Genomic DNA, 27,205 nt, shown 5'->3' on the forward strand with positions numbered 1-27,205 from the left:
CTCTACTTAGTACAAGGTACCAAAAAAAAAAAAAAAAAAGCCAAAGAATCACAAAATGATATTTAGTTAATGAATTCACTATCTGGCAAGGCATATCTACTACTATGCAATTTTGACTTTAAGTCTTTTTATTTATTTATTTTAAATATTTTATTTATTTGAGAGAGAGAGAACGAGCAGGGGAAAGGGTAGAGGAAAAGGGAGAAGCAGATTCCTGCTGACTGCGGGCCCAATGCAGGACAATCCTAGGAGATCATGACCTGAGCAGAAGTCAGATGCTTAACTGACTGAGCCACCCAGGCACCCCTGACTTTAAGTCATTTTATTTATTTATTTATTTATTTATTTATTTGTTTATTTGAGAGAGTGAGAATGAGAGAGAGAGAGAGAGAGAGAGAGAGTACACGAGAGGGGGGAGGGTTAGGGGGAGAAGCAGGCTCCCCGCTGAGCGGGGAGCCCGATGCGGGACTCGATCCTGGCACTCCAGGATCATGACCTGAGCCGAAGGCAGTCGCTTAACCAACTGAGCCACCCAGGCGCCCCGACTTTAAGTCATTTTAAAGCCTTAACAATATGACAGACACTGGGCGCATGTGGGTATTTAAATTTAAATTAACTAAAATTAACAAAAATTAACAATTTAGTTCTTCAATTGCACATTTCAATGCTCAATAGCCACATGTAGTGAGTGGCTACGGTACTGGATAGCACAGATAGAGAACATTTCCAACACTGCAGAAAATTCAATAATTTTCATCACTGCCCAGCTCCAAAAAGGACATTTCTGAACTTTATAGACCTAACTACATTTCTTTCCCAAATATAAAGGAAAAAATAATTTCTAAATTTACCGACTTAAAAAATTTGCATAGCATACAGATGACTCATTTCTTCTGTTTTAAAAATATTCTTCTAAAGGTTTTTTTACTCTTATTATTTCTTCTCACATGTGTGAATTTATGATTGCCTCTAGTTAGAATTGTACTATAGAAACTCATCCCTAATGGTGCAGATCTCAATTTCTAGATTTCAAAACCTGAGGCACTATAAACATTTGGACATTACTGTATTTTACGCTGAAAAAAGATCTTGATTCAGCTACTCTGAGTTAGTGATATCATATTATGTTAAAACCAAATGCCATTTTTATTTTTTTTTAAAGATTTTATTTATTTGACAGAGAGACATACAGCGAGAGAGGGAACACAAGCTGGGGGAGTGGGAGAGGGAGAAGCAGGCTCCCCGCCGAGCAAGGAGCCAGATGCAGGGTGCAATCCCAGGACCCGGGGACCATGACCTGAGCCAAAGGCAGACACTTAATGATTGAGCCACCCAGGCGCCCCAAAACCAAATGCCATTTCTATACCCCACTTAGGCTCTGTATTTCTACATTTTTTTAAATCGTGAGAAGAAACTGTTAAAGGGTCTATATTCTTAATAAAAATAATTGGGTTCCACATGTCTTTAAACATTTTTTATTTTTTTTTAAAGATTTTATTTATTTATTTGACAAAGAGAGACACAGCGAAAGAGGGAACACAAGCAGGGGGAGTGGGAGAGGGAGAAGCAGGCTTCCCGCCTGGCAGGGAGCCTGATGTGGGGCTCGATCCCAGGACCCCGAGATCATGACCTGAGCCGGAGGCAGATGCTTAACGACTGAGCCACCCAGGCACCCCTGTCTTTAAACATTCTTGTCATGGTTTAATCCATTATACTTTCTTCCTTTTAATCAGATACCATTTAAAAGATATAGGGGAGAGAAGACATCAGAGATGCACTAGAAGGAAGTGACCAGCGCACATCTGAAACAGACCCTTTGTTTTCTCAGAACGGTCATTCTCTTTATCCCACCTTTGTATTTCTGTGCCCTCTCCCAGTAATTCTTGACTTCTTACCTACTGCCAAACAGAAGACAACTGGCATACACATCTGTGATGCCCGCTACAAGACTCAGGTGCAATTTCCAAGGTGGGCTGTGACTGCCAAACCCTCCCACTCAAGAAGGAACATCTCAGAATGCAAATAAGTCAAACTGCCACTGAATCAATCTAGCACTGTATCATCTACAAACTTTGGTATCTTTAATGAGTACGATCCACAAATTACTTAGAGCATACCTCACAAATGAACTCACACATTCTTGTCAGTTCTACTGTTGTGCTGTGTATACCCTGTCTACAGAGAAGGCATTTCAGAAACTAAAGGAGAGTGACTAATTTTAGGCTTCTTCCATTCTCCTAGTTTACTGACTGGTATGGCCCTGATAGTGAGCATATAATAAGTAAACTAAATGTTCTTTTGATGCCTCTTCTTTTTCATTGCTCTTGACTGCTCGAAAGTTCTCCATAGACACTGGACTGCAGAAGCAGAGGCTGGGCAGGGAACTGCAGGTGTGATCATGGGTTCACACAGGTAGACCACACCATCCACCAGGGATTTGCTTCAGGTTGATTAAAGGTGAGCATTGACCAACCCTAAGGTATCTGGATTTTAACAGAGCTCTTGAATAACCAACCCTATAGCCCCAAGTATTATCAATATCCTCAAGGCTTCAAGGAAGGCCAAGTACCATAGGGAAAAGCAAAAGGGGGCTGTGTACACTCTTTGAGGACTCCCAACACTTCAACAGCCATTACTACCTCAAAAAAATGGGTTTTCCACTGTATATTTTCTTATGGGTCCAGAATAGAATGAATGTGGGAAGAGGGAGAATTAATACAGTATTGAGAACTTCAAAAACATTACATAAATTCTAAGTCTGTAACCACTTTAAAGTGACCAATGTGACCACTTTAAAGAAGTGTAATTATAAAATAATCACATTTAAAGGCAGACATATTCCCTCCAATTTTTATATCTTCAGCACAAAAAGCCCATTAACAAAGAAATTATGTTTAAAATAAAATGTTAAGTGGAAACCCCCCGCCGCCGACCTCAGAATTCTAAATCATATCCACAATATGGTTGTAAGTATGTAATATGGTTTAAGCAGACAGGGAGAATATGCAAAAATGAAAACAGTATGATGTTGAGGCAGATGGGATGGGTGATTTTATTCTTTTTCTCAACAATTTTTTCAATATTACAAAATTAGAATTACAGATAGATGGTATAGTGAAGTTTTTGTTTTTTTAGATTTGAATACTGTTTATTATAAACTGGATGAGATCCTGATTTCCTTTCATTTCTTCCAATGCCTGGCTACAACTCTCCAAGTGAACATTTTCTATTTTTACAGTGAAGTTTTAATTGTAATGTGTGCACTGTAAGAATTTCTGATCTGTTTCCTGCTCATTTCTCCTGTATCCAATTCCCTACTCCCATAATCAAAAGAAACACTGTTTCTCTATTTTGAGGGCACAAGTAGGGCATTATAGTCACTTGTCAGTAACAATGCTAAAATGTATTGAGGTTTTGTTTAAATTAATAATGCTTTATTTATTTTCTTCTATTTGGTTTATATACTACGAAGCCAAAAGTATAAGAAAAACGCAGAAAGGTTCTAGTTCGAAGAGGAAAAGATATGTGGAAACAGCACTTTTGGTCATTAGTCAATAAGGAGGAAGGGAGTTCCCATCTACAAGGTAAGTCAATATTCCAGATTTTAGATTCCATTCTCTACAGAATTGTAGGCACACTGGTTATGTTAAAATTGATCCTAAAAATCAAAGAGAAAATAACAGAAAGATTATGATAAGAACACAAAAATCAAAGTAATTAAAAACTATTTTGTAGAATATTTTACATTAAAACTGATCCTCACTAGCAGGAGTTTCCTAAACCCTTCAGGTGACTCAGTTCTTAGGGTTTGAATTTGGATAGGCCCAGACATCCATTTAAAATGGGAACACTTGGGGTGCCTGGGTGGCTCAGTCATTAAGCATCTGCCTTCGGCTCAGGTCATGATCCCAGGGTCCTGGGATCGAGCCCCGCATTGGGCTCCCTGCTCGGCAGGAAGCCTGCTTCTCCCTCTCCCACTCCCCCTGCTTGTGTTCCCTCTCTCGCTGTGTCTCTTTCTGTCAAATAAATAAATAAAATCTTTAAGAAAAAAACAAAAAAATAAAATGGGAACACTTGTAGGAGCTGACTGGGTTGGGCCCTTGGGTTCAGATCTAACACATTCATGCTCTGGGAAAGATTCTTCAGCTGAGAAAAGGGAGCTTGTATGTATGACTAATTCTAACTCTGTTACTCTCAAAGAATTCTGCCTTTGTTTAAATACTTAATTTCCTGGGTAAACGCTACGTTAAAATTATTATATTTTGTGTTAAATAAGGGGAATTTACCATGCCTATCAGCATTTTAGGATAAAACGTTCAACTGGGGCTCCTGGGTGGCTCAGTCAGTTAAGTGTCTGCCTTTGGCTCAGGTCATGATCTCTGGGTCCTGGAACTGAGCCCCAGGCTGGGCTCCATGCTCAGCGGGGAGTCTGCTTCTCCCTCTCCTCCCCTGCTTGTTCTCTCTCTCTCGCTCTTTCTCTCAAATAAATGTATAAAATCTTTAAAAACAAAAAGCTTTCAACCTATTCTCTTCATATTTTTAATTAAGAGTTTAAAAAACAGGGGTGTCTAGGTGGCTCAGTCCGTTAAGCCTCCAACTGTTGATTTTGGCTCAGGTCATGATCTCTCAGTGGGGAGTCTACTTGAGAAATCCCCCTCTCCTGGAACGCTCTTTCTTTCTCTCAAATAAAAATAAATAAATCTTAAAAAAAAAGGAACTTAAAAACATAATCAGCAGTCTTTGTAATCTTACAACCAATCTCCTACAGAAAAATTTTTACTATACTGTTCAATAATGAATAGCCATTAAGCTCTATTTCTTGTTGATCTTTGACATATTACATTAAAATGCAGAAAAGGTTAGTTCCAAGATTTTAGGGAAATCTCCTTTTCCCCTAAGGACATTTGAGAATTAATCTGATTAAGCCTAGAATGGAACTGACTGCATTTGTACTAAGTGAATAATATATTTTAGTGGTTTTAAGATTAAAGCAATATATATTTATCAAAGGACATTTGTAAACAGAGGAAAATATGAAGGAGAAAATAAAATCATTTGTAGCCCACCACACCAACACTGTCTATACATATTCATAGATCCTTTTAGCTTTTTCTGACTCATACTTTTTAGATGAAGCTTTCTCAGTCTCAGCATTATTGCTGTTTTGGGCTGGGTCATTGTGGATCGTAGGATGTTACACAGCATTCCTGACTTCTAGCCCCTAGACACAAATAGCAACGCCCCTTGTTGTCAGCTGTGATGACCCAAAATGTCTCCAGATGTTGCCAAATGTTGCCTTGGGGGCAAAAATCCCCTCCCAGTGAGGACCAACCACTGTTTCAGAGCTATAGGAGGTTTTAGAAATCAGGTGCTTACATCAATTTCTTTGATTTATAGGTGAGAAAATTAATACTTACAGATATCAATGCAGATGGTCTGCCCAAAAATCTCATGACTAATGAGGGCAGAATCGGGCTAGAAAATGCAGGTAACTAGACTATTAGTAAATTAAATATTCATTATAACAGTCTGCTTCCTTAGATTGTAGGGAAAATAGTATGACCCTTCTTTCCATTGTCTGGACAAACGCATGATACAAAGCAGCTGAATATCCTCAAATCCTTTCACAAACAGAAAGCTATTAAAGCAGACAGCAAGATGTCAGGATTTTGACCTAGTCATCGTCATTTATAGTCTATTGGATTTTAGCAATTTTACCTGTAAGGCTCTAATTTCTGTGATAATTGATTTTTTTTTTTAAACAGTATCTGCTTTCATCAAGAAAAGGCTGCCAGAGAAAATTCAGAGATGGTTAATATGACTAACAGTACTTTTCTTCCTCTGTCCTTTATCTGTGTTGCTCATCTGTAAAAAGCCACCTGCATTTCTCATGTGAAAGCTATGGAATGTTGAACATCCTCAGCAAAATCCTTGAAGGTCCTTCCTATGTTTATGCTTTGCTCAGCCAAAATAAACTTGTACACTGACCTTGCAAACAGATGCGTGGTAATGAGGTCACAGAACTGAGTAACATTTTCAGAAAATTGCTTTATGGGTGTAATAAATGTTCTGATTAGATTCCTATTTTCATCTTTAACATGCTCAGGTGGTTCAACCTGGGAATCCTAGTCAGGGGTATTACTGATCTTTAAAGGTCACAACCAAGAGTCCAGTCATTTTTAGCCTGAAAGATATTTTTAACAAACTATAGGTTGTAAAAATCTTTAATTCTCAAGCTTTACTACTGGCTTTCTTGAAGTTTCTCCTTAAAGTTGACCTATTTCCTCTATCAGTTTCAATTTACTCATTAGTGTAAGTGTCTGGTTCAGTGATTTCTTCCATCATAGTGCCTTTCTTTGACATCTCCAGAGATGAAACTAATTTCACTTACATGAAAGTAGGCACAGTACAACTTGAGGCAAATAGTGTTAACATAATGCTATGTTCAGCATATTTAATGACTATTTCTAATGAATAAAATCCAGGATGGCCAAAGCCAACATACACTGTGTTCATGCTGAGGATGGCAAGGGCTACCTCACACACACTGATCTTGATAACAAAAGGACCGCCACATCACTAACGAAAAGGGAAAGTTCCAAAATGAATTCAAATTATGGGACATGTGTCGGATTTGCAGTGGTAACTTAGATGATTCCTATGTTCTCTATTTCCTGCCTTTGAAGTGGGGAGGTGGTTTTATGATGCTAAATATACGGATAAAAACAAACAATGAATCACAAAGAAGAAATGCTTTTACAGCCTTTCTGAAGGAAAGCATTTCTATGAGCTAATGCTTATTTTAATAATGGGAGGGCAGGGGGAAAGCTCTTAGCAACCCAAGACAAGATACAATTTTCAGTTAATGAAAACAGACACTTAGCTAGAGAGCAGCCTGTGAGAGTAGGGACTGTGTCTGTCCTGCCCACGGCTGCATGCCCGGCACCTGCCATATAGTAGGCATTAAACAAACCGATGTTGAACAAAAACACAGGATGCTAAACGCTGATCACAGCAAAGGAGAAAATAAAAATAAAAGAGAGGAGAATGAGGATAAGATAATATAGTGGGGATTTCTGAGTCCCCACAAAGAGGGTTTGGAAGTAGTAACCGTATGTCCAAGTAAAAAATACCCCATGAAATGGTCATGGTATGTAGGAAGGTGTCTCACAGAGTAGCAGGACTAGAAATGACATTTTAAGTGTTAAAGTGAGGAGGAGGCTCAGTCATTAAGTATCTGCCTTCGGCTCAGGTCATGATCCCGGGGTCCTGGGATCGAGCCCCATGTTGGGCTCCCTGCTCAGCGGGAAGCCTGCTTCTCCCTCTCCCTCTCCCACTCCCCCTGCTTGTGTTTCCTCTCTCGCTGTCTCTCTGTCAAAAAAATAAAATCTTAAAAAAAAAAAAAGCGAGGAGGAAAAACAGGATTTGTATGCTTTTCTGTTTCCCAGAACAATGTTCTAAAATGTCCATATTTTCTAAGCAATGTTTCAAGCTGAAATTTAATTTTTAGTTTTTATGCCATAGAATCATATTGAATGATGCTTTTAAATATGTAAAATTCAGAAAGCATCCTCTTGGGGGGTATAAGACCTGTACCAGTTGACCCCTGAACAACGTGGGGGTTAGGGCATCAACTCACCAGGCAGTAACAATCTGTGTCTAAGTTTTGACTCCCTTGAGATTTAACTAATATGCCTACTGGTGACTGGAAGCTGCACTGATAACACTTGATTAACATGTACTTTGTATGTCATATGTACTGTATGCTGTCCTCTTATAATAAAGTAAGCTAAAGAAAATGTTACTGAGAAAATCTTAGGGAAGAGAAAATAACATATATCCAGTACTGTACTGTATTTATTGAAAGAAAATCGGTATCTAATTGGATCCAACAAGTTGAAACTCTTGATTGTTCAAGGGTCAACTGCACTTCATTTGTGAAGTCAAATAAAGTTAAATTTTATAACAAAAGAAAGCAATAAGCTTTCTTGTTCTCCTGTCCACCCTCCTGCAGGCACCATTAAACCCTCTACTTTCCTGTCTGGCAGGTGAGGATTTTCTCTCTTTCAACTCCTTCTTTCCTTCCCCCACTTTCCTGATAGAGCAAAATCACAGTTGTTCAATCTACAGTCTGTATTCTCAGGATTATGATGTACATGCTGTTTGCTGCTGGGCCAAGTCATGCTCCATTATTATATTTCCTTTCTTATATAACTTTATTTTCCAGAGCTAACAATTACCCCATTTTTAAAGTATTCATTTGATTAGTTGTCCTTTGCCTTCTGTCTCAACATTGCCTCCAGCACATTTTTCATGGTGTGTAGTGTGTCTTCTGACTGGTCAGAGCATGTACTGACTAGTTTAAGTATCATCCCTGCGTCAGATTAAACCTATTAGATAGTCTCCTCCCTGTGCTTTTCCCTGAGATCCCTGTCCTGGCACCCTGCGCCCATCACATCCCATTTTGGCCTGGTGCACTCTGGACTTGCACGTTTGCACGTTCATCCTGGGAAGAAGTCCTGTCACCTTCCTTCTGTGTTGGACCCCCTGTCTCCTAGATCCTGTGGGTTTCCTTTTTCATGGACTAGTCCCTAATTTGGCAGAGCACATCTACCCTGAAAAAGAACACAGAGGAGGTCAATTTTGTGACTTTGTATGCCTCAAAAAAAAAAAAAAAGATTTACTCTAAACTCACACATGACTGACAGCTTGACTCTTTAAAGAATCTGAGGGTGAAAATGATTATGTTTTCATGGATGGTATTATTCTTTGGTCTTCAAGCTTCCATTGTCACTATTTAGAAATTTAATTGCCATTCTGATTCTTGATCATCTGAATGTGACGTACTTTTTATCTTTGGAATCCTTAAAATTTTTTTCCTTCTTTCTCGTGTTTTGGAATATTCCAATGATCTTGCTCACAGTCGGTCTTTTTTTTTTCATTCATTGTGCTGGGTACTTAGTGGGCCTTTTCAATCTAGAGACTCATGTCCTTCAGTTTTGGGAAATATAATTGTATTATTTCTTTGATAACTGCCATCTGTGGTCTCTTGTAGAATTCCTACTTGTTGAATATTAGATCTCTTGGATGCTCTTTTATAGTACATGTGGAAATCAGGCATGTATTTTCATTAAGCAAGAAATAAAAAGCAAATCAACTTTTTTAAAAATGGAAAACAGTCCTTCAATAAGATGAAAATTTTACTATTTAGTATTTGTTTATATCTATACTAATAAAAGAAAAAGCCTTTCAAAGCCAAGTAACAGGCAAACTATACTTCACTACAGTGCTGATAGTTAATAATCATTAATAATACAGTTGTTTTACATGGCTAGGGCTGCACAGTTAGTAAGTTTCCACTTAATTCTTAATGCAACACTTCTGGGTATATAATTTGAATATAATTTTGATTTTTAATTTTGTTGATCATATTAACTGTACTTGAGCCAAAGATCACTCTGAAAAATTAAGGATCATTCTGGAAATCCCATTTAACATTTGACATCCCTTCACCATTACTATTATATAGAATCACCACTTAATTAGAATATTTATTCCCATGGCATTGGTATTTTGGTTCAAGATAACCAAGCTGAAAAAGCTTAACTCAAAAGCTGAAATGCTATTTAATCTCAATTTAACTTAATAGCAACAAACTCAAACTTTCACTTAAGAGAGAGAGGGAGAGACATGTATATTAATGTTCATTGAAGTCCTACTATATTTTGGCAACCACTGTGCTTTTGTATATCCTCTCACATACAGGAATATTCTCCCATGTTATACAAGAAGCAACTGGGGAACACAGAGGTTAAGTAAATCACCAACAGTTATTTAGAAAGTCACACTCAGCATTTTCTGGATCTGAAGCCTGTTTTCTTTCCATATACTACACACCAAAATCAATTATGCTACGGTATTTAAAATAAACCACATTAAGTACTACATGCAAAGAAATCCAAAAGCCATAATGTGAGTTTTCACAGAAGGCATACACTTCACTTGCAAAACACAACACATGACATTAGTAACTGGCTAAGTAAAATCTCAAGTTTTAAGAACAGAATTTTTTCATGCCTTATATGAATAATCAGTTACCTCAAATTGGTCGAAGTAGGGGTGCAGGAGTAAGCCAGAAATCCTACCAAGATATTGCCATCGAGAGAGAAAGAGAGAGAGAGGGAGAGAGAGAGAAACACCACAGACGGGGAAAGAAAGAATGGGTCATCTTTACTAAAGGTGATTTACTCAACCTTACTTTAAGGTTATAAAGTAGGAAAATTATGACAAAATGACATCTTCAGGTATGTCTTTCTATATTAACTAGCTCTCATTTTGTGATCAATTAAGACTTTCAAAATACTGAGTCGTTACAAAAAACATGCGTTAAAATGTTTTTTAAATTATCCCCTTGTTCTTTCCAGCATTACAAAAATAAGCCAAAAGCAAAATTCTGCCAAAATTTTATAATGATCCGGAATATAAAGCCACCTGACTTGTCCCTTGGCTTTAATGTGACACTGGGTAAAACACAGAACTGCACAGTTACCTTCACTGCTGCAGTGACTGCAGCAGTGGCTGCGAAAGCCAGCCCTTGCCGGCCGAAGCTGACCACGGTCTCGTAGCCCCGCTCCTTGGCTTGGACAATATAGTCATCAATCTCCTGGGGAGAGACAGACAGACTCACAGGTAGTGTCAAGAAACCAAAACGACGACCTTCCCCCATGAAATGATAGTTTCACTCGTTTTATAGCGCAAACCATGTGATGATGTACATTTCTAACAAGCGATTTATAGAAATAATTTATATATCTTACCCTTTCCTTGGAAGAAAGAAGTGGATGAAGGAATTTTCTATATATTAAACTTGCTCCTTTGGTATAGGGAGAGAGCAGCCACACGACAAAGGCAATCTTAAGCTCATAGTACAGGGGGAACCTAACAAGAACAAATTTGAAAAAACTGCGGGTGAAACTAAAGTACAATGAGGAAATCTCATACACATGTCTGTGTGCACACACACACTGGCATGCATGCACGCATGCACACAAGCTTTTTAAGAAAGTTCAATCACCCGAGTTTTCACATGTAAGAGTGAGTGATTAACAAAAGAACTATGTTTGAATTGACTTAATTTCATTCACTACAGATGAGTTCTAAGCAAAGAGGAACCTGATTCCTACAGAGATTCAGCAACTTCTAGTACAAGATTCTTCTGTCGAAGAGACCACAGGCAAGCTGCCAACGGACGGTAGCCGTCCGGAGAGAACATTAATAGCACGTACCCAGGGAGGTGAGGGGCACCCCCGACCCTTCCGCATGTCAGTACCTGACATCTCTCCAGGCACCAGGACTCAGCTTTACATGCTCCAAGGGCACAAAGTTACCCCATGAACACATCTCCTCTTTCTCAGAAGCCCCCCAAGAACTTCCCTTCCAATCTCATTTGGCCGGAAATGCGATGCTGGGCAGACAATGATTCACTTGTAAGGGGAATGGAATTCCCATGTGGTAGACTGGGAATGAGCGTTATCCACCCACGCACACCCCTTTCCATGTGACTCTGCAGTGCTCTCTCTCCCTGTAGGCTGAGTACACTTCCTTGAGCAATGACTGCGGGTGTAGACATGTGACTTGCTTTGGCCAACATCACGTGAGTCTGACATACCCCATGCACGTAGAAGCTTTAAATGCCCCTTGACTTCCTCACCCCGACACCCCCAACCTCTTGCTTTAAATTTTTACTTTCTGCCATGAGAACAGCTGCTTCTTCAGTCTTGGTCCTGAAATGAGAAGACACTTAAAACTGAGCTGAGCCCGGCAAAGCTGCAGCCAACCTTTCCCCTTAAATAACCTGAGCAAGAAATATGTGTTTATTTTTCTAACTCACTGTGGTTAAAAGGGTTGTCTATTGCCACAGCAAAAGTGAACTAATATACAGTAGGGGACTAGCATTCTTGAGCCAGGAATTATTAAGATACGTGATATGTGAACAAATCTGGGCTCTCCTGATGAGGCAGAGGGGTACAGGGCGATAAGGAATGACTGCTGTGGAGTCAACAAAGGGTCTTTGCCTGGTGCAATTACAGAGGAGTTTCTGGACTTCCACTGTTCCTGGTAAACTTTTTCTACATTATTTGTTTTTTAATAATGTATATATGCTACATCTGTGATCAGGAAAAAATGAGGTCTTTAAAAAGAGAACCTTGAGGGCGCCTGGGTGGCTCAGTTGTTAAGCGTCTGCCTTCGGCTCGGGTCATGATCCCGGGATCCTGGGATCGAGTTTCACATCGGGCTCCCTGCTCTGCGGGAGGCCTGCTTCTCCCTCTCCTACTCCCCCTGCTTGTGTTCCTGCTCTTGCTATGTCTCTCTCTGTCAAATAAATAAAAAAAAAAAGAGAGAACCTTGAAACTTAAAAGAGACCTAGCATAGTTTGAAATATGTACTGACCCGTAAAACCAAATAAAAAACCCTTCCCCAAAACTCTACACCAAACACTTAACAGGAAAATGAATGAGCTTTGGGATACAGCAAGGACAAGTTTTGTTTCAAATCAGAAGAGAAAGATGGGTGCAGACACAGAAGTTCATAAATGAGGGCAAGTGTTAAGAACATTTAAGTCTGATGACTTCTCTATTTTTTCTAGCAATCCAACATGACTTAATGTACTGTGAGAGTATGATGAGAAGAGCAAAGCCAGAAAGACAGTTTAAAGAGAGAACAGCAAGTGTCTGAAACAGATGCAGGAGGGCATGGAGGCAGCAAGTAAAGGGAATGGGGAGGTTCAAATTGATACCTATATGAGCAACTGACTGATGTTCTGGGGGGCTGCCTTTGGGAGCCCAGGTAAAGAAGCAAAGTATTAAGTTTAAAGATTTTATTTATTTTATTTTTTTAAAGATTTTATTTATTTATTTGAGAGAGAGAGAGAGAGAATGAGAGAGAGAACACAAGAGGTCAGAGGGAGAAGCAGACTCCCTGCTGAGCAGGGAGCCCGATGTGGGGCTCGATCCTGGGACTCCAGGATCATGACCTGAGCCGAAGGCAGTAGATTAACCAACTGAGCCACCCAGGTGCCCCAAGCTTAAAGATTTTAAAAGAAGGACTTCTCCAAGTGATGGTAAGGTCTAGATGGAAATGCACCAGTGAAATATGGCACAAGGAGATTCAAGTTGTTCCATTTGGTATTACTTCTTGGTAAAATGTTAAATCCTTGAGGATATAAACATGTTTTAATTTTGTCTCAGCTATTTGGAACAGAGCAGCCAAGGAGCTGGTGGTGAGTGGGCGTCCACGTGGATGCTGACGTCATCTGGTCTGAATGTTTGTAGTTGAGAGTTTTAAGGATGGGGAGGGAGTGCTAGAACCAGATGCTGTGGGCTTCAGAGGGGGAGTCATTTAGGAAGTGATAAAGAAAAATAGCCTGAAGTCATCGTGTGGAAAAAGGATAATGACTACCAAGTTTTTCTATTCCAAGATACTGGGACCTGTGTGGGAGGAAGGCAGGGAGCGACACCCGGGGAGAAGAATGAGCTGCCTTTATCTGAGTGGGACCTGTAAGGAAAGTAATGTTCTTACAGGGAAACCAGATGAAGAAAATGAAACACTGGAAATTAGGTAACTTGATCAAATTCACTTGGTTACCAGCAAGAGCAGGGTAAGAACTCGGGGCACCTGATAAGGAGTCTATAGTCTGGCCCTTTCTCAGTGCTAGAACTTACCAAGCGACTGTTTGATCTGTTACTGTTTCAATCACAGTATAGAGAGCAAAAACAATCCAGTACATCATCCATCGGACCTGGAAATAATAAAAATGCTTATGAAATAACAGACTAACATTATTTGCAACTCTGAATAATTACATATATATTTTTAGATATACAGCATGCTGGATCAAATGCAGAAGGTGATGGTTTAATTCTCAACAGGTTTATGTCTGCGTTCCTCCCATCACTACATCAACAGTCTTGGGATATAAGACGAGAATCTAAGAATAACAAATCTCTATCCTGACACAATATAATGTAGGAATCTGAATGAAAGAATCAGAACAATAGGATATATTTTTCTTAAGTGGAGGAAAGTTCTTTAAAAGATCTTATTCTTACCTACATGCTTCTTTATGATGACGATTAGCTATTAATTATGTAATAATGCATAATGATATGATCGCATTTAATCTTTATTAGTCTTTTAAATTTTGCATTCCTTAATTCTCAGTATATAGAAACTGTTCAGGAACCAAAGAACAACCCTGTGTATGTTATATCCGTAAGGCTGGTGCCCCAGTTTGAAAGTCGGTTAGTGTATTCTTTCCCCCTGAAGCTCCTTGTACACCTGTAACCTCTCACACATCATTTCCTTCTTCTATCAACACCACAGTGGTCACTGCAATTGAGTGAATGTTTGTGTACTCCCCCTCAAATTTGTATGTTGAAATCCTAACCCCAAATGTGTACTAGGAAGTGGGGCCTTTGGGAGGTGATGAGGTCACGAGGGTGGAGCTTTTAACTCATAAATGGGGTTAGTGTTCTTCTAAAAGGGCCTCCAAAGAGATCTCTCATCCCTTCCACCATATGGGAGCACAGAGAAAATAGCCATCTATGAACCAAGAAGTGGGTCTCACCAGACACCAGACTTGCCTTCATCTTGGACTTCTAGCCTCCAGAACAATGAGAAATAAATTTCTGTTGTTTATAAGCCACCCAGTCTACGGTACTTTTGTTACAGAAGTCTGAATGGACTGAGACAGTTCAGGACATTTTTACCTCTTGCCTGGAATATAGCATCCTAACTGGTCCCTGAGACTCCCCTGTCTCTTTGTATCAATTCTTTTCATAGAAAGCTGCCAGATTTTTTCTTGAACTCATTTCCCCAACTATACCTTTCTACTCACCTGAGCACGTAGACTCTCTTCATCACAGGTTGGGATTTTCATTAAGGATTAAAATCTCTGACCTTGCTCAATATTATAATAATGGTTAATATACAAACTATGCCAACTATAGGTTAGGGATTGTACCAAGTGCATCACCTATTAAATCATTTACTCTCCACAACAATACTACAAGGAAAGAAACATAATTATTTCTACTATAGATAAGGAAATAGTGACAGAGAGGTAAAATGACTTGCTCAAGGTCACATAGCCAGAATTTGTAATCCAGGCTGCCTGACCCTGGATTTGGTGCTATTAATCAATTATACTATGTAGAGACAGAATGTGTGAGGATTTGCTAAATGTGAGATCCAAGAATAACTGCTACTTCGCTTGTTCTCATCCCAATAAGACAAAAAAAAAAAATTAGGTCTCTATAAATAGCTAGAAAATTGACCTATTTAGTTTTAATATAGAAGCTTGTTTGGGTATTCCATAGACAATAGAAACTATAATTTAAGTGGCTTTTATGGTTTTCTCTTTACATGGACAATTCATTTCAAAATAGCCATGAATAACTTTTGAAGCAATGTATCATGAAATAGCAATACCACCAATTTACTGTAATTTATAGACTCCTGAAAGCTTAAAAAAGTTTGCCCAAAGCAAGTAATAGGGTATATTATCTATATGTGAAATACAAGGCAACTGATTTACAATGATCATCTCAAATTAAAAAAGAACAAAACAGCCCAAATGTACTCTTTAGTAAGTTTTTTTTTTTTTTAAACTTTTCATGAGTTCTCTTAAATAGCTCACTGCTGCCAATTCCAAACTTTTGTCCAAATTTGGGGATTTTCTTCTAGGGCTCACATCCTATGTATATTCCCCCCTCCCTTTTTAAGGAAAGTGATACTCTTACATGAGTTGATTCACCCAGACCTTCCCGATCCAAACATGAACTCAGCACTTTTCCCTCTCAACTGTATTCAGAGGGTTAGCTTTCACCCCGATTGACTAAAAGCCTCCCGCTCCCAGAAAAGAAATGAAGAAAAAAAGACTACAAATAGAATAATGAGCTTTTCCACAGCTAGAAGGGATCTTAGAGGTGATCACATTTTTGAAAACTATACAACCCTTTACGGAGAAAACTGAGAGACAATCACAAGACAAAAGCGCTCCCACTGGGCCTCCCATTCCACCCACGGAGGGACTCTGGAGGAGACGCCAAGAAACCCGAGTGCTCCCTGGCAGAGCTTGAAAACAAATAATACGGTAAACCTCTTGCTATCTTGAGGGCCAAAATAAATTAAGGTGCACAAGGCCAGTGAGCTAAGAGATGGCCGGAGGAGGCAGTCTTCCCTGATGCGAAGGACACAGCTTCTCAATGAACAAGGGGTGGCCTTCAGACCCCTCTTGTCAGCCCTCATCCCTCTCCTTGTTCTCAACACAGGGATTTCAGGGAGACTATCATCTTTCCCAGGAAAGCGGAGGTTTAAGTTCGGTTGTCTGTCTCATAAAAGTTTAGGAAACTTTCAGAAAGGTAAAATTATTCAAGTCAGTGCTTGTTACTTTTCATTATTTCACTATTTCCTACCACTGTTACGATTGTGAGTTTCCAAATGGATAACAACTTCACAAGTAGTAGTAATTTACTGGTTAGAGTAGAAGAGAGGTAATGGGGACTGTATACATAGTTACTGGTGATACCCTGATGACTAGTTCTCCAATGAATGAGAGCGGCTACAAGTCCCACAGATTTTAAGGGCTTATTCAGTTTCCAAATGAAGTTATTAAATTAATTTTAAACCCCACAAAATAAAAGTGCTTTAAAGAATGTGATATTTACCTCTTTATTTTTTTAAAAAGATTTTATTTATTTATTTGACAGAGAGAGGATGCGTGTTGCACACGCAGGGGGAGGGGCAAAGGGAAAAGCAGACTCCCTGCTGAGCAGGGATTCCCAGGACCCTGGGATCATGACCTGAGCCGAAGGCAGATGCTTAACCGACTGAGCCACCCAGGTGCCCCATGTTTATCTCTTTAAAAACCCCCGTATATTTATTTATTTATTTATTTATTTATTTATTTTTTTAAGTTTTTATTTATTTATTTGAGAGAGAGAGAATGAGAGAAAGCATGGGAGGGAAGAGGGTCAGAGGGAGAAGCAGACTCCCCGTCGAGCAGGGAGCCCGATGTGGGACTCGATCCCGGGACTCCAGGACCATGACCCGAGCCAAAGGCAGTCGCTTAACCAACTGAGCCACCCAGGCGCCCAAAACCCCCGTATATTTAGTTAGGTCGTGAGACTATTTAGTAATGTCAAAAATTTAAAAAGAAGAAAAAGAAGGCAGCTATGCCATTGTCATTTTAGTTAAAACACAACCAACTATCCAATTAAGAGGGTATTCCTGGACATTTTCCTTGGAGTATTATCAGCGATTTTATACAAGCAAAATTCCATGGTATAGGAATTTGTCACTAATGAATAAATTCCTTGATAATCTGCTCTTAAACTCAGGGATTTTTTTGGTTGTCCTTATCAGAAATATGGACCTTAAATTATAATAGGCAGGCAATAATACTTAAATGAATGTAATGAGTGTGTGTTATTCGTGGGAACAACCACAAAGAAAGTTAACCTTGAAAAGATATTGCTTTCTTTTTTCTATTAATGGATTTGGTTGGGATTTTATACCAAATGACTACTCAGCAAAGCTTTTATTAAAACTCCACCTCAAGGCCACACAGCCTATGTTTAAGGTTCCAAGGAAATAGCAAGAAAGAAGTCAAGGTCAAAAAGAAAAAAAAAAAAAGAAAAGAACAAGTCACAAAACAATAGAAGTATAATTAAACATGTGAAGATTAAAGATAAAATATTCTTTAGATCAAAAGAAAACATCAATAACAAAATGCAAAAATAAAACCAAAAATTGGTAGGAAAACAATCACACTGATGATCTTGAGAATGTATATAACCAAATATAATCACCTTTAAAATGTTATACAAATATAAGTTAGTAACTTAGCTGGTAACCTTAATAAATTACAACCACCTTTTAAGTTGCAGGGAAAAAAGGATACTGGTATCATCTTTATTTGTTAAAAATTTATGTTTTTAGTATACAGTGTCTTTCTAGTTCTTAAACAATTGGAATTGGTAAAATCAGGAAACCATTGTCTAGAAGTCTCCATGGGGAAAAACGAGTAATAAAGCTGTACCCAACTCTTTTTTTTATAACTTTTTTTTTTTAAATTTTATTTATTTATTTGACAGAGAGAGACACAGCGAGAGAAGGAACACAAGCAGGGGGAGTGGGAGAGGGAGAAGCAGGCTTCCCGCGGAGCAGGGAGCCTGATACGGGGCTCGATCCCAGGACCCTGGGATCATGACCTGAGCCGAAGGCAGACGCTTAACAACTGAGCCACCCAGGCATCCCTACCCAACTCTTCTTAAAAAGTCTCTCTTTGGTCCCAGGGAACGGAATTATCCAACAAAGTGAAACTTATTACCTACAAGCACTAAGATGGGCACACACACACCCTAGTTTTGATAAATTTTCCTATCAAACATAATTTAAACAATTCTTAAGGATTCAGGTGGCATCATTACATATAACACTAATACAACGGTAGCAAACCCTACTTACCTTATGTTACGAGAATAGAAACATGAATAGGATAGTTTCTGTCCTCAAGGATTTAACATTTCACTGGGGAAAATATGAGTGAAAAACTGTGATTTAAAAAAAAAAAAGTGTTCTGCTGTTTTTACTACATTAGATGTCCTAGGTTCCAGTGTGAGTCAAGAGCACAAGAATCCGAGGAAAGCTTAATAAAGGTACTATTTATAAAGTTGTGAGCAAGGTTCAGGAAACCCAATAAAAGGCTACTGGTGTACCCTGGAGCTAGCAACAATAGGAGCTGGCATTACCCCTAGATGTGAAGGAAGGAGGGAGGGCAGGGCAAAGTTTCCTGGAATCCAGAGAGCGCAGCTGTAGGGGAGAGCTGTAGCCGCAGGTAGACAGTCACAGTCAACCCACAGTGGCAGGGGAGGAAGGGAGGATGCTGGGAGGACAATCCTCTGACCTCAGGCTCATCCTGCCTTCTGATCTTCTGCAGAAGCCGCTTCTGGGCCAAACCCAAAGGGAAGCCAGAGCTGAAGCAGTCTGTATGAATCAGCCTGCTGGGCCATAAGCAAGGGGAAATTCCGCTGCAGGGCGAATGAAAGGTCCCAGCACTACCTCGCCTGCCATCTCTTTGATCCACCCAGAATGGAAGTCTTTTCTCACCACTTCCACAGATCCCTCCCCAGCCCAGATGACCACCATCTCCCATCTGCATGATCCCCACAGCATCCTAACCAATCACTCTGCTCTCCTGGGTCTTTTCTGTATACAGCAGTCCGAGGTTCTCCTTAAAACAGAAGCCAAATCACATCATTCCTCTGCTCAAACCTCTCTTAGGGCTCCCATCAGTATTCTTACCATGGCCTAGAAGACTCTGTGGATGTGGCACCTGCTTCCTCTCTGGCCTCATCTGCTCCTCCTTGTTGTCCTGGGCCCTTTTACTGGCCCTTGTGTGCGCAGATATACTCCTGCCTCAGGGCCTCAGTACATGCTTTTCATGTTTTTTTTTTTGCCTGAAATGCTCTTCCCGCAGTTATCCATGTGGATCACTTTCTCACTTGCTTCGAGTCTCTACCCAAATATTTACCTGAGAGGTCTTTTAAAATATCAGTGTCCTCCTAGCTCCCTTATCCTGACTCATTTTTCTCTTTAGAAACCTATCACATATCACTGACACATATAGCAAATGTTTACTTTTTTTTTGCCTTTCCCTACTAGAATGTAAACTCCAAGAGGAGAAAGACTTTTATTTTGCTCACTGCTGAATTTTTCCCTGTGCCTAGCATCGAAAGAGCTCCATAAATACATATTGATCAGTTGCTGAATGAATATGGGCTGTGCACAGCTCAGCATGCTCCGTTCTTTAAGGACTGCAAAAGGTTAGACACTCAAGAGGAGATACAGCAGGACGGGTGAGCATCAACTAGCCCTTTAGGAGATCTGGTTTTAAAAGAAAAAAAAAAGAGGAAGAATAAAAAAATAGCACAAAGCAAAAAGAAAGCATGTTTACATTCTCAAGGATTGAAAATTTTACCAGCAAGATAAGAAGATTCAAATGAAGAGAAAGCAGGGATACTTAATGGAACAAGATCCCACATGAGAAAGACAAGAATTAGATTAGGAAGAAGAGCAGGCTCGAGAAAGCAGGAGAGAGGCATGCTCCTCTGGGATGGAAGGAAAGAAAAGACCAGCTGTGTTGGGAAGAGGATCAGAGCCAGGGACCTCTATCTTTACTCTAGAGGAGGAGAGCAGGTGACCCCTTCAGGCTGGGTGTGACTGTAAAGGAGGGTGGGTTGGAGGACAGTGGTAAAGGTTTGGACAAGCTGTTCATCTGGATGGGAAAAGCAGCAGCCTTGGGTAGAGATGTTCTAGATTATGAGACGAAGGATGGCCTCAGCTGCTCTGGAGGTGAGATCCAGGAGGCTGCCAGTGGTCTAGGTTAAGGACAGTGAAACGAGAGATGGGAGGTGACAGCTTGCTGTCCATCAAGAGGCCTAACAGCAGAACAGCCCGGGCTGGTGTCTCTCAGCGCCCCCTTTGCAGGTAGGTGGGGCCATGCATCCAGTTCTCCCCAGCAGAATGTGAAGTGAGGCTTTTGAGAAGTGGGTGTATCTCCCCCACAGGCTCTTCCCCCCTTCTTGTGGCCTGGGAGGGCAGGGAGCAGGGCAACGTTGGAAGCCATGTGTTGAAGGTAGGTAGAGTCCCAGTTCTTGAAGGATGGCATGAGGAGAATTTGTTGCCAAAATGAACGCTTAACCTGGGCTGTTCTATGAGAGAGAGATACATTTCTATATTCCTTCAGCCTTGCATTTTTGTTACACATTATAATTATAGTAGCTTAGCCTACCCTAACATGAAAGGTTACGCTAAAGCAAGGCTGTAGTAACCAAGGTTCCAGAATGAGGGAAGCATGAGTCCCAATGCCATCGGCTGCCATGTGTGACGCAGTTAATGCCCTGGTTGGTGGTGAAGGTGATACCACCACAGCGATCTGGAAATGGAGAAGAGGACTACCATGCTAAGAAATTCTGGTTGAGACACTTTCAGGGGACTCTCAGGAGGATCTGGAGGACAGGAAGTAGTGATGTTCTCATGCAGCAGATCGGGGAAGGGCTAGAGAAATACTATTTTAAACTACTTTTGTGATCCCTTGGCAAGTGTGGTTCTGTCTGTGAATTTGTTCATTATCATCTGCCCTGTTCGTCTGTATGGCTTCAGCGGCAATCCCCTTCTATTTTCATTAGGTCAATAAATCAGATAAATTAGCTGGTTAGAAATATGTATAAAGTTTTAAAGTGGGTATATTCTGAGTGGGAGACAAAAATATCCAAAGTATAAAGTGCATAAAAGTCAGTGGGATTACTCCTTGAAAAATGTTGTTTGATGCTCACTTTGCTTTGTTTTGTTTCCCAAGAGTATACCTGATGTTTCCTATGGTGTGGAACAAAAGACATTCGCAAAGATATTTACTAAAAGAATTAATGAACTGGGCTAACTTATATACAAGATTGTAATTTCCATTCTTCCTAATTATTTGGTAATAAACCTCTTTTGAAAGTGGTCACAATGAACTGGCAGTCATATTTAAATCTTGGAACGCAGGGCGCCTGGGTGGCTCAGTTAGTTAAGCGTCTGCTTTCAGCTCAGGTCATGATCTCAGGGTCCTGGGATCGAGCCCCGCATTGGGCTCCCTGCTCAGTGGGGAGTCTGCTTCTCTGTCTCCCTCTCTTCCTGCTTGTGTTCCCTCTCTCACTGTGTCTCTCTCTCTCTCTGTCAAATAAGTAAATAAAATCTTTAAAAGAATAAATAAATCTTGGAACGCTTTATGTACTTTTTTGTGACTAGAGAAATGTGAATATTTTAATTTAAAATACAATATTTATAAGTAAAAGTTTCTTCAAATGGAATCTTAGAATCATTTAAATATCAAAATGAACTTATATTCCAAGAAAATAGACTCTTATAATTAGGCAAGTTCTTTTGGAGATTATAGAATCATCTGTGATATAAAACCACAGTATCTAAAATTACATTCTAGTTTATATAGTGCGTGGATCAGATTAGCTTATTTAACAAGCCAGCACCTGCTTTATTATTACTCAAAATCCATAAGGCTTTTACAAAGCCTTAGCATTTCAGAAACCCAGACAGTCATGTGATGGTGTTCATAACTTTACTCTCTCAAAGGAATTAGAGGATATTTTAAGCCTGAGTGAATACTGTAAAATGAATATACCCATAGGCTAAATTTACTATCAAAAGACCATGCTCCATTTAATAGGTATGCATTTATCTACCCTTGATTGCAAAAGTAGGTCTCAGTTCATGATCTTTTTTTTTTTTAAGGTATTTTTTATTTATTTATTTGACAGAGAGACAGAGAGCACAGGCAGGCAGAGGGGCAGGCAGAGAGAGGGAAAGGGAGAAGCAGGCTCTCTGCTGAGCAGGGAGCCCGATGCAGGGCTCGATCCCAGGACCCTGGGATCATGACCCGAGCCGAAGGCAGTTGCTTAACCGACTGAGCCACCCAGGCGCCCCCAGTTCATGATCTTTTAACATTTTTTTAAGAAAACAAGTTTTTATGATTTATACCCATAGACAATGAAATTGACTGAAATCCCCAAACGAATAAAGCAAACAAAAAGTGAACAGCAACTGTGAAATAATCCTTCTGATTTCCATCACAGAAATTGAGAGCAATGCACAGGCCCCGAATATATAGGGGAATATCATGTTTTCGTGGAAGGAGGCATGTTGCTACAGATTTATGAGTCATGGTAACAGCAGTAATGGCATATTAATTAAAAAATATTGGGGTAGCTGGGTGGCTCAGTTAGTTGAGCGTCTGGATCTTTTTTTTTTTTTTTTAAAGATTTTTACTTATTTGAGAGAGAGAGAGAGAGAGAGCACGAGAGGGGTGAAGGGCAGAGGGAGAAGCAGACTCCCTGCTGAGCGAGGAGCCTGACGCAGGGCTTGATCCCAGGACTCCAGGATCATGACCTGAGCCAAAGGCAGACGCTTAACCAACTGAGCCACCCACGTGCCCTGAGCGTCTGGATCTTGATCCCAGCTCAGGTCTTGATGTCAGGGTCACGAGTTCAAGCCCTGTGTTGTGCTCCACACTGGGTGTGGAGCCTATTAAAAGAAAAAAAAATTTCTTTTTCTTTAAATTGTATCTTTATATAACTTATTCTCTCTATGCTAGGACCAGTGTGATATTATAACAACAGTGGTATTAACAGTATTATATATGTTAGAATATTGATATAAGTGCATAATTACACTTGCATGATGAAAAGAAAAATTATGTGGTATATTAATTCAAAAGATATTACTCAGGGCCTTTTAGAAACAAAGCCCTTTCACGTGAAACAGGCATAAACCTGATGTTGAGGTGTTCCTACCACCAAGAAGCTTTCATGGGAGGGATTAGTAAAAGAAGACATAAAAGGATAAGAATTGGTGATAACCAGCATAATGTTTGCTCCACCATGTAACTACTAATATTTTATTATGTATTTTATTATAATATTATATTATATATTCATTTGCCTTGTATGAATTAAATTTCTTCACTTCCAAAGGAAAGCCTTCCCTAATTAACTCCTCCCCCTCTAAAGGTCATGTATAATCTTTGTGCACCATCCTTTTTCTTTGTAGCATATCTAAGAAATGGTTTATATAATATCTACCCCTGCTGCTTAGAGTATAATAACCAATGGGGACAGAAACCATCGTGTTCACCATCATGTTGCCAGCACCTAGCACCCTGGGTCTGGTAAAGCAAGAACAGAGGAAGACTTTTGCTTAATAGTTTCTTTCTTTCCTTTTTTTTTTCTTTTAAAAGATTTTATTTATTTGACAGAGAAAGAGAGCACAAGCGGGGGGGAGTGGGAGAGGGAGAAGCAGGCTCTGCGCTGAGCAGGGAGCCTGATGCGGGGCTCCATCCCAGGATTCTGGGATCATGACCTGAGCCGAAGGCAGATGCCCAACGACTGAGCCACCCAGGCGCCCCTGCTTAATAGTTTTTTAATTCTGGGGTTTCAGTCATTAAGCGGCTGCCTTCGGCTCAGGCCATGATCCCAGGGTCCTGGGATCAAGGCCCACATTGGGCTCCCTGCTCGGTCGGGAGCCTGCCTCTGACCCTCTCCCTGCTACCCCCATCCTCCCATGCCACTCGTGGTCACTCTCTCTCTCTGTCTCAAATAAATAAATAAATCAATAAATAAAATCTTTAAAAAATTAGTTTCTTAATTCTAAGGTCTGGATTGATGCAAGACTCAAACAAGTAACTCTGGACTGCAAACAGAAGTTTGTAACATACAAAATAGTCTATGTTGTCAAAGTTGTTTTCAGACTTATCAGAGATTAAACAATTTCCCAACATTTTTTAATTTCAGATTCTTTGAATCATAAAGCAATTAATGCTGGTCTTTAAGAAAAAATGAAAAATTACATATGCCTAATGATTTCAATTATAACCACACTAAGTAAATCCAGATCATAAAATGCTAAAATATGCTTCATAGGAAAAAAAAAATCTTTGCTGAGTCTGAAAAGAAATAAACATTGCTGAATTTCAGACCACCCAAAGAGAACTTTATTTTCTGACCATTATTATTCACTCAAGTCCATTCACCCAAAACATTCATTCTACACCACATTTCAGAGACAACAGAGAGACCTTCTAATATAGAATTCTTTAGAAATAGTATAGAGTTGAAAAGATTTCTCCCGTTTCATTAACATTATGCAATAATTTGGTTACTTCATAATGATTTTTCCCCACTAAAAACAAAAAGGAACAAAATGTGAGAAATCAATAGAAAAACTCCCTCTTTTATCCAACCCAGATGGCTCAGTTATGGGATTTTTCCCACAGCTGTGCCAAGTAGAAGCATGCTTGAAAATAAGCTAGTTGAAGTTCAATCCAAAGTGAATAGAGACCATGGCTGAATAGAGTTCTTTTTTTTAAAAAAGGGGCATGTGTTTGGGATGAATACATGAGGCTAGAATTGATTTGGGCTTCCTCAACTTCTTCCCCCACTGCCCCATTTAAGACTATCTTAACTTTGTACAGCTCCCCCAGACTCAGATGTCTGGGGGTTATACTTTCAGATGGTGAAGCTGCTGCCACACGGTTTACCTGCAGATCCCAGGCATCACTGCCAAAGACCTCACGGATTAATTAGCCTGTAGGTTTGAAGGACTGTAACTAGAAATGGAAGCCTCTGTCACCTTACTTCCTTGGTCTTCCCCAGTGATTGTGAATCACAGAAGCCCCAGGTATCTCAACCCTGACCTCAGCAGTTTGAAGAACTTGAGAGAAGGCAAAAGTGCAAAAATGTTTAAAAACTAGGTGATAATTAATTTAAAAGGAGTGTTGGAAAGAAGATGTAAAAAGCAGGATCTGCTTATGGGAACTGTTCCCGGGAGCAGAATTTAGGAAGGAACGACCTCTTAGTCCAAAATAACTCTCTCCATCTTTACTGGCTGAGAATTCACAGTTCACTTCTATTTATACTGTTTAAAGCACTATTGATTTATTTGGGATAATAAATATTTGTGAGAAAGACAGTTCCCTTATAATAGAACCACACAGAATTTCTCGGGAGGGGTCCAGGGAGAGGGAGAGAATCTCAAGCAGACACCTGGCTGAGTGAGGAGTCCAATTCGGGGCTCAATCCTACCACCCCGAGATCGTGACCTGAGCCGAAACCAAGAGTCAGACGCTCAACCAACAGAGCCACCCAGGTACCCCTGAAATGCTCTACTTTTAACACTAAATTGTCACTCTACCTAAAAATAAATAAATAAATAAAAATTAATCACTCTACCTTCTTCTTTCCCTAAGTGTTCCCAAAGTCTTGGCCCATTATGTTTCCCACGTGAAGTATTCCAAGGACTGGCACCATTCCTTAGGCACTGAGGTACCACCATTCCATCTGTCTTCACACAGACAATCCCATCTTGCTATTTCCACAAGCGAGCTAACCTAGCTACTGCAGGATATGCTCCTTTCTCCAGGTGACAGGCAAGACTACGATGGACATAGAACATGAAAAATTTCATTCTTAAGGTAAGATATACTCATATACAACTCGTAGTTTTATATTCTAGGCTCAGCAGCATACTTTGAACATACAGTAATCACTCAAACAGTAAGAATCAGCCTTTATACCACATGGGAGAACACAGTGTTCTTGAGAAGCAGACTGGTAGGAAAAAACCCCAGAAAGAATAAATCTCTGTCATGACTGAAAATGAACCTGGGATATCAAATTACTTCCCTTCAAAAGCATGTGCAATCAACCTCACCTAGAGAACTGAAGTTCACATTTGGGTGAGTGGAGAGGGACGTGTGGCAGGTCACAGGATCCTTGGGGGTAAGAAAGGGCTGGCTGAGTGCCAGGGTGCAGGACAGCCTGAAGGCCCTGGGCAAACACAGTCAGAGGAACAGAGAGGCAGGAGTAAGGTGAAGAAAGGTGCACGATTCTGACGGGAAATTTCACTGACGGAGGAAATGCTGTGTATAGCCAGTCCTACAACACAGGACCTAAGAGAAAGTCAAACTCAATACCCTTACCTCATAATTCTGTCATATAATTCTGTTAAAGTATTATTTTTCTACAAGACCTTCCAAGTTGTTAATTAGTCCATTTCCATACAAGTGTTTCTAAAACAAACTATTTGTTATTTGATGTCCATCTGCATACCTGAACTTACATTAAAAAAGTACAATGTGGTAAAAACTATTACTTTTTACAATAACATAAGATACCTCTTAATTATTTTCACCTTGGCTGTACATAAAAATTACTTGGGGATTAAAAAAAACATACTTAGGGGCACCGGGGTGGCTTAGTCAGTTCAGTGTCTGACTCTTGATCTCAGCTCAGGTCTTGATCCCAGCCAGGGTCATGAGTTCAAGCCCTGCACTGGGTTCCACACTGGGCATGGAGCCTACTTAAAACAATAATAATAAAAGGATATAACATAATAAAACAAGTGTTGATCTTCATTTAAAAGAGGCCTATTGGAAACCTTTGAAAATTAAAACAATATTTAAAAATAAAACTATTCAAACTCCATTGACTTTCGTGACTTTTCAAGATCTTTTGAAGATTTTCTTCCCCATTTTACTTACAGAATTTGGAACTGTGGTTTTAAAAAAAAGGAATCAGTCTGTATTTAATCT

At 39.8% G+C, this 27,205-nt stretch overlaps 1 protein-coding gene across 2 annotated transcripts in view; it reads right to left on the reverse strand.

Annotated features, from left to right (window-relative positions):
- Positions 1-27,205, reverse strand: part of REEP3 (receptor accessory protein 3) — a 105,059-nt gene that overhangs the window by 14,384 nt on the left and 63,470 nt on the right. For both annotated transcript variants that reach the window (XM_028123981.2, XM_028123982.2), the window contains exons 3-5: positions 13,722-13,798; positions 10,818-10,938; positions 10,550-10,663 (exon numbers count right to left, since the gene is read on the reverse strand). In XM_028123981.2, coding sequence (XP_027979782.1) covers positions 10,550-10,663; positions 10,818-10,938; positions 13,722-13,798 — 312 coding nt within the window. The remainder of the gene's footprint in view (positions 1-10,549; positions 10,664-10,817; positions 10,939-13,721; positions 13,799-27,205) is intronic.

This window comes from Eumetopias jubatus, unplaced genomic scaffold, assembly GCF_037043125.1.
Source record: "Eumetopias jubatus isolate StellerSeaLion01/CBP00866 unplaced genomic scaffold, mEumJub1_p1.0 scaffold_17, whole genome shotgun sequence".
In the NCBI taxonomy this organism is placed as follows: Eukaryota; Metazoa; Chordata; class Mammalia; order Carnivora; family Otariidae; genus Eumetopias; species Eumetopias jubatus.